At 43.4% G+C, this 12,277-nt stretch overlaps 1 protein-coding gene across 19 annotated transcripts in view; it reads left to right on the top strand.

Moving 5' to 3' along the window:
- STN1 (STN1 subunit of CST complex) overlaps positions 1-12,277 on the top strand; it is a 44,193-nt gene that overhangs the window by 18,411 nt on the left and 13,505 nt on the right. For 10 of the 19 annotated variants that reach the window (XM_082722525.1, XM_082722527.1, XM_082722535.1 and 7 more), the window contains 3 exons: positions 1,787-1,954; positions 2,695-2,809; positions 6,057-6,228. In XM_082722525.1, coding sequence (XP_082578651.1) covers positions 1,787-1,954; positions 2,695-2,809; positions 6,057-6,228 — 455 coding nt within the window. Of the gene's footprint in view, positions 1-1,786; positions 1,955-2,694; positions 2,810-6,053; positions 6,229-12,277 lie in introns of all 19 variants that reach the window. The other 9 variants (XM_082722530.1, XM_082722529.1, XM_082722532.1 and 6 more) reach the window with 1 other exon arrangement.

Below are 12,277 nucleotides of genomic sequence, written 5' to 3'. Positions count from 1 at the left end.
AGTGTAGGAGCTACAAGTGTGTGTGCATCGCTGGCCACACCTTGTAAAAAGAGAACGGTTGGAATGTTTCTTTCTGGCAAACCTTCTGACAATATGTAATGAACTGTGAACCTGTTTTTAACTTTTCTGTCTGGTAATTCCCAACAAGAATTACACGCAAGAAAAACACGCAATTTTGTCTAGAGGGCTTCGTTACTTTTTTTTACAAATAGCTGACATTTATAGACCATTTCCTGTGGCTCTGGGTTGTGCCAAACCCATGATGTAAGGGTTAACTTAGATCATATGCAACAGTTCTGTGGGCAAGGTGTGTTGTTACCCACAACTCGTAGTTGAGGCAACCCCGGTGCAGTGAGGTTAACAGCCTGCCCGCGGTCTCAGAGCTAGTAGGAGGTGAGTGGAGATTTCAACCCGGTCTGTCCAACTCCATTATCCAAGTACTGACCTCTAAGTCCATCTGGTGCCAGTGATTAAAGCCAGAATAAAAAATTACAGGGGTGCCTAGGTGGCTCAGTGGGTGAAGTCTCTGCCTTCAGCTCAGGTCACAATCTCAGGGTCCTGGGATTGAGCCCCACATCGGGCTCTCTGCTCAGTAGGAGCCTGCTTCTCCACCCCCCGGCCACTCATGATATTTCTCTCTCTGTCAAATAAATAAAATTTCAAAAATATTACAAAAAGAGGGGAGAATGGGACATTTAACATGACTAGCTCATCGAACTGTGGCTTGTTAACATGCCAGTGCTCTATGATTTTTTAAAGTGCTTGAGTTGTATAGATTCTGAGGATACACGTGTGTATCTGAACTTGGCCCAGGCAGAAAATCAGAATGTCGAATTGTTTACACACCCCAGCTGTATCGGGAAAACACAAGAATGCTCACAGGGCAGGCAGCAGAGAATAAAGAATAATAAGCAGGAAGGGACTGGAGTCAGGAATCGCCTGGATTCAAACTGCAGCTTTGTGGCTGGCTAGCTGTTTTACTTTGTGCAAGTTGCTTGACTTCTCTGTGACTCAGTGTCCTCCTCTATAGAATGAGGCCAAGAATGAATGGGTGTAGCGGTGAGGTTTAGGTGTGCTAATCCACTATAAAGTCCTTAGAGCAGTGCCTATAGTACCCAAGTATTCATGGCTGTGCTTACTATTTAATACAATTAGAAATTAAACTTAAGTAATAGAAATGACTTAGAATTGAATGTGCATTGGGTTATTTTCACCATGAAGTTGCTTAAACTTACGGTTTTAAGTGGTGTGAGAATGTGTGTGTGAGAGAGAGAGATCACCGCAGTGACCCAACAAAGATGAGAGGCAAGAGATTAGGGTGTTGGGTACCAAAGTGGGAAATCAGCCTGAGGCACATTCACCTTCCCCATAAACAGGACTGCATACGGAGACCTGGGCCCCCTTTTTTCCTATGCCAGATTGGTCTTCATGCAAAGACACTTGAAAGGGTTGCTGAGAGCTATTCCTACCAAACCCAGCTGAATCCTACAGAATTCAGCTCAGGACCACATAGAGCCCTTTGAGGTCACTGGCAATGCAGGAGCAGGGGAGAGCATGTTGGAGCCCTGCCAGAACTGCCTTACTTGGATTATCAGGCCTCTTAGACTCCGTTCCCATTATCCTCCTTTCGAATAGTTACAGCTTGGGCCTTGTGTTCAGCAGAGGATTTCAGAAGGGTGTGCAGGTTTCTTACAGTAGAGCAGCTTATCAGAAGGAGAATGACCCAACACCGTCTCACACCTGTGGCGCAGTGATCATGTTATGCTTCTGTCTCTTCTGGTCCTAGCAACTACAGCTACGGCAACGCTAGGGGCACTGAACTTAACCTCACAGCTTAAGAAGCTGCAAGACACCATTGAGCAGAAGACAAAGATCGAAATTGGGGACGTTGTCCAGATCAGAGGTTATGTCCACACATACAGAGAAGAACGAGAGATTCGTGTCACTACTTACTGTAAGCACAAGTTACCTCTGCCAAACTGGTTGATATTCTGGGTGTGTGTCCAGTAAACTCTGGGTTTGCTAAAAGTTAAATGGTGGAAAAGTTCAGATTTATTTTTAAAAAAAGTAACTCTCTACTGGAGGAAATTTTATTTCCTAACAGGCTTTCTTTAGAAAAGCAGCATTTCTTAACTTTATTTTGAAGAGCAGTGACTAGAAATTGGGGAAGAAAACCAATGATGTATTATATATACCCAGCATATTTATTTGGGCCACGTCAGAGTTAATGTACTTTGAAGTTTGAAGTGGCAGTCCACGTAGGGTACAGTGTTCCTATTCTTTAAAATGATAGAGATTTCTTGAACACTGCTGAGTCCATTAACTTTGAAGGAAAAGAGCTTATCGGAAATACGATAGTCCCACATCCTCTGAGTGATATGTTTTGCAGGGCTCTAGCTGACTTGGGTTGGAAATCCCACGGATGACCCGTTATTTGCCATCGTAGCAGATGGGTGAATAAGGGAATGTGCTTTCCCTGGTTCCAGTCTGCTGCTGGACAAGCCTATGATGCTGAGGGCATTGCATTCCCTCTCAAAGGATGCCTGGGACCCACACTAAACGTGCATCTAGAATGTATGCTCCTTGGGCACCTAGAGGAAGGGTGACCCACTGGGTGCCTAGCAGCAGTTTGGACATGGGAAAGAGCTGATCTCATTGTATTTCTATGGCATGTTTTCCCCCACGGCTTGTTAGATAAAGTGGATGATCCCGTGTGCAACATTCAAATCTCGAGAATGCTGGAGCTGCCCCGTATCTACAGGAAGGTTTACGACCAGCCTTTCCGCAGCCCAGCCCTAGAGCAAGAAAGGTAAGCTGTGGCCTCTCCCTGCTGAAGATGTGATGATGGCAGTAAGGCCAAGCAGTGGGCGCTCAGATGCTGGGGTGGGCCGGGGTTCAAATCCTGAAGGGTCCACACTCACAGAGGGGCTCTGGGCAAGTCCACTTACTCCCCATATGCCTTCATTTTCTTACCTGCAAAGTGAAGATAGTAATAGTACAGATATTCTAAGGTTCTTGTGAGGAAAATGTGTGTGTAATAGGGAGTCCCTGAAGGAGTGCAGGGAGCAGAGAAAATGTATTTGAGGAAATAATGGATAAAGTTTTTCCAGGTTTGCTGAAACTATATAAATGCACAGATCCAGGAAGCTCAATGAGCCCCCAAGGCAAGAAACCAAAAGAAAACTGCCCTGGAACCTCAAAATCAAAATACTACTCTATGACACATTCTAACAAAAAACTGTATAAAATGATACCCGTCATTCCCAACCCGGACTGATTTTACTTTCTTGTGTGTGGAGGGGGGGAAATGGGAGAACTAAGAATATGTGTATACTTGTTAGTGCCTGCATCAGAGAACTCTGAGAGCTGCCAGAAAACCAGTAATAGCTTCTTCCTACGGGTAGAACTGAAAAAAGTTTAGAAAGGAGACTTCACTGTGTACCCTTTAATTTTTTTTCTAAGAATTTATTTTGAGAAAGAGTGCATGGAGCTGGGGGTGGATGGGGAGGGGCTGAGGGCATGGGAGAGGAGGAGAGAACTTTAAGCAGACTCTGCACTGAGCACAGAGCCTGACGCAGGGCTCTGTCTCACGACCACCAGATCATGACCCGAGCCAAAAGCAGGAATCGGCCACTTAGCCTACTAAGCCACCCAGGCACCGCGCCCTCCATCGCTGCTTTAATTTTTTTAAACATACATATATTACATATTCAAAAAATGTATGTTAAAAAAAACCCAAACTCTAGATCTGGGGAAAGTAAGAGTGGAAGTTCCCCATTTTCCTGCCCCAGTACCATTTCCCAGAGGTTGCCACCATGCGTAGATTGAGGTGTATCCTTTTAGACATTTTTCTTCTGTGCATCTACAAGCATGAATATTCACCCATATATTTTATGGGTTGTCATCTGCTTTTTAATACAAATGGGAACATACTTTATATACTGTTCTGCAGCTTGACTTTTTTTTCAGAATTTCTCATGAATATTTTAGTTCCTAGAGTCCTGCCTCATCCTTTTAAACAACTGCACAGTACTCACTGTACTACTGCCCTTTATGTCAGAAACAAGCGTTATTATTGAACAGACTGATTACCAGTAATGAATTTGAATCAGTGGTCAGAACACTCCCAAAACACAAAAGTCTAGGACCAGATGGCTTCACAGGTGAATTCTATCAAACATTTAAAAAAAGAGTTAATACTTATTCTCCTTGAACTATTCCAGAAAATAGAAGGGAAAGGAAAGTTTCCAAATACATTCTGTGCCGCAAGCATTACCCTGACACTGAAACCAGACAGACACGCTATACAAATAGAAAACTACAGGCCCATATCCCTGCTGCACATGGAAAATCCTCAACAAAATACCAGCAAACTGCATTAACAATGCATTAAAAGGATCATTCGCCATGATCACGTGGGATTTATTCTGGGAATGCATGGATTGTTTAATATCCACAAATCAATCAACATGAGACACCACATTAATAAAACAAAGCACGAGAGTCACATGATCATTTCAGTAGATGCAGAAAAGGCATTTGATAAAACCCAACAGTCATTCATGGCAAAAACTCTCAACTGAGGAGGCTTAGAGTGTACATAGTATAGTGAAGGCCATATATGAAAACCCCACAACTAACATCGTATGCACTGGTGGAAAACAGCGTCTCCTCTCAGATCAGGAACAAGACAAAGAAACCCACTCTTGCCCCTTTCATTCATCATCGTACTAGAAAGCCTAGCCATAGCAGTCAGGCAAGAAAAATAAATAAAAGGCATCCAAATTGGTAAGGAAAGAGTTAAACTGTCGATACGTGCAGATGACATGATACTAAATATAGACAAGTCCTAAAGACGCCACCAAAACAAATCATTAAAACTACAAATGAGTACTGTATGGTGACTAACAACATAATAATAATTAAAAAAAAAAAGGAAACTACAAATGAATTCAGTAGAGTTGTAGGATATAGAGTTAATACACAGAAATTGGTTACATTCCTATGCACTAATAACAAAGCAGAAGGAAAAATTAAGAAAACAATTCCATTTACAGTTGCACCAAAAAGAATAGAATACCTAGGGAAAAACTTAACCAAGGAGTTAGAAGACCTGTACTCTGAAAACTATAAAACATTGATGAAAAAATTGAAGGTGACAAAAATGGAAAGATATTCCATGCTCATGGACTGGAAGAATTAGTATTGTTAAAAGGTCTATACTGCCCAAAGCAATCTATGGATTCAATGCAATGCTTATCAAAATACCAACAGCATTTTTCAAAGAACTAGAACAGATAATCTTAGAATTTCTATTGAACCACAGAAGACCCAAATACCCAAAGCAATCTTGAGAATGAAGAACAAAGCTTAAGGTATCACAATCCCAGATTTCAAGATATACTACACAGCCACAGTAATCAAAACAAGTATGGTACTAGCACAAAACTAGACACATAGGTCGGTGGAACAGAATAGAGAGCCCAGAAGTGAATCCACATTTATGTGCTCAATCTCTGACAAAGGAGGCAAAAATATACAATGGGGGAAAAATCGGTTTAAAAAAAATTAAAAATAGAAACTCCATATGATCCAGTAATTCTACTACTGGGTATTTACCCAAAGAAAACAAAACACCTCCATGTTTATTGTAGCCTTATAAACAGAGGTCAAGTTAGGGAAACAAGCTAAGCATCCATCAAAGGGGAGGAGTGTGTGGGGTGGGGGATGGACAAAATGGGTGAAGGAAAGTAGATACGGGTTTCTAGGTATAGAATGGATATGTCGTAGGGATAAAAGATACAGCACAGGGAATACAGTCAGCAAGACTGTAATAGCTCTGTACGGTGACAGATGGTACTGCGCTTGTGAACGTAGCGTAGTATAGACTTGTCAGTTGCTGTGTTGTACACCTTAATTTAAAAGTGGGTGTCAGCTGTACTTCAGGCAATCAAACAAACATCAATATAGTGTCACATGTCCCAGCTGAATTTCTGTTTTAAAAAGAAGCAAAGGTGATAGTTTTCTGCAGGGCTTTTCAAAACTTTCCCCAGCAGTGATCCAGGTGCCTTGGACCTTGCCAATCTCACGTGTTTGCTGAGTGAAAGAGCCAAAGAATTCCTTGTGGAGAACAAAGTGCAAACCTTTTACCAGCAGGAATTGGAAATTGTGGAGTCTCTGCTGTCCCTTGCCAATCAGCCTGTGATTCACAGCACGGGCCCTGAGCAGGTAGGTGCAGCACGCATGCCCATGTGAGAACTCAGGTCCCCTGTCCCCGTATGTGCAGCTCAAGGGTGTGGGCAAACATGACTGTGGCATGGACACTCAGAGTGTAGACCCAGGACATGGAAGTTCTTGTGCTAGTCTGTGTTTCTCTTCTGGAAAGGTCACTGACCACTAAGAATTTGAAATGAGAATGCACCTGCCCTTTTGCCCTCCTCACTTAATCTCAGTAAACTTAATCTTTGGGTAGAGGGAAAAAGTAGTTTAAGGTTCATACTGTTCCTTAGTATTTATGAGATGGGTGTTTAATCTCAGAAGCAGGAGATAAATGAGAAGAGGCAATTTTCTTTCCAAGATTATTTATTCAGCAGGATGATTTTTTTTTAAAGATTTTATTTATTTATTTGACACAGAGAATAAGCACAAACAGGAGGAGGGGAAGAGGGAGAAGGAGAAGCAGGCTCCCTGCTGAGCCCGGAGCCTGATGCAGGGCTCGATCCCGGGTCCCTGGGATCATGACCTGAGCTGAAGGCAGTTGCTCAACCCACTGAGCCTCCCAGGAGCCCCCAGCAAGATGATTCTTGAACCAAAGTTTTTAATAACTTGCTCTCTCTTCATCAAAATAAGGTTATCTTATTAGGATTTATATAAAGACCAAGTTGTATTTAATCTGGTTTATAAGTAAAAATTTCTAGAAACAATCAAGTAATTTCTTACTCCTCTGGAAAAGAGCTGTCCCCTCCCCCCCCCCTCATGTTACAGGTGAACTTACGTTGTTGGTGTTAATTCACTTCTAATTAAGAGTTATTTGAAACTTTGGTTTTAGGCTTTCCCTTTCATTGCGATTCTCAGGTTTTTTTGTTGTTGTGACACCATTTATTTTTATTTACTTTTTTCCACCAGGGAATGATCTCTGCTGACATGTCACCGTCTTGCCCTCCCCCTACTTGCTGTGATAGCCACCTGCTTCCACACTGTGTTATCACCCTGTTTTCATATCTCAGGTTATCACTGGTATTTATGTTTGTTTGCCTCTTCCTCTTCCAGAATTTAAATTTTACAAGAGCAGAGGTCTTCCTTAACTTGTCTTCACTCTCTAGAACCATGGCCCAGAACAGGGCTGCCATAAACTAAGTTCTTGATTATTTGTTGGTTGAGGGAATGAATAGTTTTTAAAAATTTAAATAGTCCCTGAAGGTATCTAGTTAAAGTTTCCTTCCCATCCTCCCTCTTACCCCCTTTCCCCAGAGATAAGCACCATTACTAGCCTCATGAATATCCTTTCAGAGAGAGTCTGTGTGTTAATAAACTAGGAGTGGTTATATCCCCCACCCCTTCTTTTTTACACAATTGGTAGCAAGCTAAACTCTAATCTGTACCTAGCTTTTCACTGAAAGGCTTGTCTTAGCCTTTCCTAGCCATTCATACAGATTTGCCACTATAATGATCTCTTGTTACATGTACCATAATTTATTTAACTACTCTCTCCATTTCTGGACTGTTTAGAAGTTTTCCGGTCTTTTGTCACTGCCAACAGAGCTGCCGTGAACACCTTGTTAGGTAACATAAGTTATTCCTCATGATTCTGGTGCAATAGATACTGGGTCCTCATCCTGACCTCCTAGGCCACGGGGCCACGGCTGCTGCTTCTCAGTTTCGTTCACGAACCTAATTATCTTCTCTTGGCCGTAGACTGTGGGCCCGGTACCCGCGATGTCATTCACAGAGACCGGGATAGCGTGTCAGGGACACGCCGGTGGGGAGGGCTTGGACTGGCTGCTGCCTTCTGCGACACCGCCGCTCGCTCCTTTGGGGCCAGGGCCCTCCAGCTGGCCGCCATCCACAAGATTAGCCTTCCTCTCATGTAGTCGTCCAGAGGCAGCTTACTGCCAAGTTAGCCCCCTAGCACTTCTGACCGCTCTGTCGGTGTGTTTGGAAAGAAACCGAAGCTTAGCAAAGACCGCATTCTTCCTGTGAATCCGCTTTTCTGTCGGGGCCAAGGATTCTCTCAAGACTTCTCCATTCAAAATAACCGTAGGGAACTTCTGGTGTGATAACTTTCTGAAAATGGTTAGAGCAGAAACTTACATCTGCCCCGTCATGTATGTTTAAAGAGATATGAATGTGGGACTTTGTTTTGTCTTTGGAAACTCTTTTCCATCAATTATGAATTACTCCCTCACATGACTCTGGTCGGGGAGGTCAGCGTCATTAAGTTGAATTCTGCTTAATAGAGCCTAGGAGACGAAGGATGCTTTACAATGATGGTGAAACCCTAGATCCTTTGGCACTTTCTGTTGTCATACAGATGAAAGCTTCACAAAAAATCGTTGTGATCGTGTTATACGGTTTAGAGGCCAAGGGAGAGAGGGCTTGAATGTCCCCCGCCCCCTTTTCTTTTTCCGTAGTGGCCCTTCTCGGCAAATCCAGAAACTTGATAAGCAGACCTTGCAAAACCATTGTTTCTTTGACAGCTGGATAAATGTGGAGTGTGTTTGAGAATGAAGACTATATATATATTTCAGAGATCCACCCAGTTCCTGACCTGTGGCTCGGAGAGGCCCGCTCGGACTTAGCATGACCTGCCAGTCACACTTTCTGTCTCTGTGCAGTTTCGGTTTCCTGAATCGGATGAGCCTTGTCTTTAGAAAAAGACAAGAAGGACACAAATCCCAAGCCAGGCCAAACCACTGGCTAGCAGAGATGATTGGAGGCCCTGCCCCCTGAGACTATGGCGTTAGAACCACTAGGGAGCTGTGTTCTGAGGTCAGCCGAGGCAAATGTTTTTGGAAAGGAAGTTTCACACACTGTTTATATCCACAGAGCCTCTTCTGTTGGGTCCTTGTTCACAGCTGAAACTGCTTCAGATCTCACAGACCTAGCACACTTACTGCTGCCTGAGCCTACAGAAATCTGGGAGGAGGAACTGAGCTTTTGTGTGGTCTGGGGATAACCAGGAGTCCTTTCTAATGATGGCAGTAATCATGCAACAGTCATTTTTAGTCTCCAATATATTTCTATCTTGGTAAGAGCCATAATAAACTCGACCCTTAGGATCGTGATATTAAATGGACTAAAAAGATGAATTCCTTAGAATTACAAAGATTAAGTAGCCATAACTGTTTCATGGGGGAGTCTATTTTGGGTTGATTGTGCTTCCCCTAATAAATACAGCTTTCCTTGAAGCCCCCAGAGTATAAGGCTGTGTGTGACTGAGAATTGCTGGGTGAGTTGTTTATTCTAAACAAACTCACAGAGATTTTCTGTCCCGGGGGAGTCATCACATAGTTCTTGGCCTTATTCTGCCTTCAGAGATCAGATGTTGTCGTAACTGGGAATGTTTGTCAACTTTCAGGCCTTTAATGTTCTAGTAACCAGGTACCCCAGCTTGTTGACTATTTATTAATTGAGAATGTTAGACTATCCTCTGCAGGCCAGGGGAGCTTGTTTCTGAAACATCACTAGGATCCATTAGATTAAAACAATGCCTCTTTGGGGGCATCTGGGTGGTTCAGTCGGTTAAGCAGCTACCTTCGGCCCAAGTCATGATCCCAGGATCTAGTCCCACATCGGGCTCCCTACTCAGTGGGAAGCCCGCTTTCCCTCTCTCACTCCCCATGCTTGTGTTCCTACTCTCACTATCTCTCACTGTCAAATAAATAAATAAAATCTTAAAACAAACAAACAAACAGTGCCCCTTTGGAAAGTCTTCTTCAAAGAGGGCTTCTTTAGAGATGTGGTTATCAATGCTTGAAGCCATTTGGGAGTTTCTTTCCTTTCCCTGTCACTTGCTGGAAATGTCATTGGCAAATGACAAGCAAGTTCTCTCTTTCAGCATCTGTGGGTACTGCCCCAGATAGCTTTCGTTAGCATTCTTTTTTTTAAAGATTTTATTTATTTATGAGAGAGAGAGAAAACAAGTAGGAGGAGGGGCAGAGGGAGAAGCATACTCCCCACAGAGCAGGGAGCCGGATGGGGGACTCGATCCCAGGACCCTGAGATCATGACCTGAGCCTAAGGTAGACACTTAACCCACTGAGCCATTCAGGCGTCCCTTCATCAGCCTTCTTCATTAGAGGTAGGACCTTGCCTTCAAATGCTTTTTGGGAAGCCTTACTTTGTTCCTTCGGTGCTCGCATCTTCTAAGCATCTCAGCGAATTTCTGTCACATTAAAAATGGGTCTGTAGGGGCGCCTGGGTGGCTCAGTGGGTTAAAGCCTCTGCCTTCGGCTCGGGTCATGATCCCAGGGTCCTGGGATCGAGCCCCACGTAGGGCTCTCTGCTCAGCGGGGAGCCTGCTTCCCTTCCTCTCTCTGCCTGCCTCTCTGTCTACTTGTAATCTCTGTCTGTCAAATAAATAAATAAAATCTTTAAAAAAAAAATGGGTCTGTACCTTGAACAACAGTCGTTCACCACTTTGTTTCAGGAATGGACTGAAAACCCCCAATGGAATAGTAAAAAGAATACCGCCTCTATAATGGGGGTATTCAGCTACCGTTCATTACACAGACTAATAAGACTATGAGTTACTCACTGTGTGCCAGGGAGGAGGTGGCCAAGTTGAAACAAAGCCCCCAGCTCGGTGAGCTTACAGTTTTGTGAACCATGGCTGGACACACCTGAAGGCCTGGCTTCCTCGGGAGCAAGAAATAGGGTAGAGTGGTAGCTCTGGGTAAACCTGTGTCCTAAAGAAATGCTGATAATGAGGAGACAGAAAACTGAGAGCCGCAGAGGTTCTTTCCATGCGGCCTGGCACCCCCTGCCTTCAGCCCCATGAATGTGCCTGGGACAGACAGGTCTCCCAATGGCTGCCTCCGTTTATTTATTTACTTATTTATTTATTTATTTATTTATTTTAAGATTTTTATTTATTTATTTGATAGACAGAGATCACAAGTAGGCAGAAGGCAGGCAGAGAGAGAGGGGGGAAGCAGGCTCCTCGCTGAGCAGAGAGCCCCATGTGGGGCTCGATCCCAGGATCCTGAGATCATGACCCGAGCCGAAGGCAGAGGCTTAAACCACTGAGCCACCCAGGCGCCCCTACTTATTTATTTTTTATTGAGTTATGTTAGTCACCATACAGTACGTCATTAGTTTTTGACGTAGTGTTCCATGATTCATTGTTTACGTACAACACCTGTGCTCCATGCAATCCATGCCCTCCTTAATACCCATCACTGGGCTCACCCATCCCCCCACTCCCCTCCCTTCTGAAACCCTCAGTTTGTTTCCCAGAGTCCAGAGTCTCTCATGGTTCTTCTCCCCTATCTGATTCCACCCCTTCATTCCCCCTTCCTTCTCCTGTGTTCTCCATGCTCTTCCTTATGTTCCACAAATAAGTGAAACCATGGCGATTCTGTAATGTGGCAGGATAAAAATCAATGCACAGAAATCAGTTGCTTTTTTATACACTAGCAATGAAACTGTAGGAAGAGAAATTAGAGAATGGATTCCATTTATAAGAGCACCAAAAACCATAAGATACCTTGGAATAATCCTAATCAAAGGGGGAAAGGATCTATACTCTAGGAACTGCCTCCATTTAAAATAAAGAGACTACTTCAAATATCGTACATCCAAGAATCCCCAACTTATTTCTTTTTTTTTTTTAATTTTTTTTTAAGATTGTATTTATTTATTTGACAGAGAGATCACAAGTAGGCAGAGAGGCAGGCAGAGAGAGAGGAGGAAGCAGGCTCCCCGCTGAGCAGAGAGCCTGATGCGGGGCTCAATCCCAGGACCCTGAGATCATGACCCGAGCCGAAGGCAGAGGCTTAACCCACTGAGCCACCCAGCCCCCCCCCCCCCACTTCTTTCAATGTGTGTAAAATTCTCTGATGTCCTTAGGAAGAGATTATATATAGCCATAGTTTTAATGAAAAAACCAAGCTACTATATATGTAGTGTTTTGACTCTGAATAATAAAAAGATTATCTGTTTGTTTAGGAATCAATTCAGCCAAAACCAACATGGAAATAGAAGTAATTTTAAATGTTCAAGACATAGAAAGTGCATACTCCAGTTCAAAGATTATGTCCTTTTATCCTCTTGATTT

The sequence above is a fragment of the Mustela nivalis genome (genome assembly GCF_964662115.1).
Source record: "Mustela nivalis genome assembly, chromosome: 2".
NCBI lineage: Eukaryota > Metazoa > Chordata > Mammalia > Carnivora > Mustelidae > Mustela > Mustela nivalis.
This window is presented reverse-complemented; position numbering and strand designations above follow the sequence as displayed.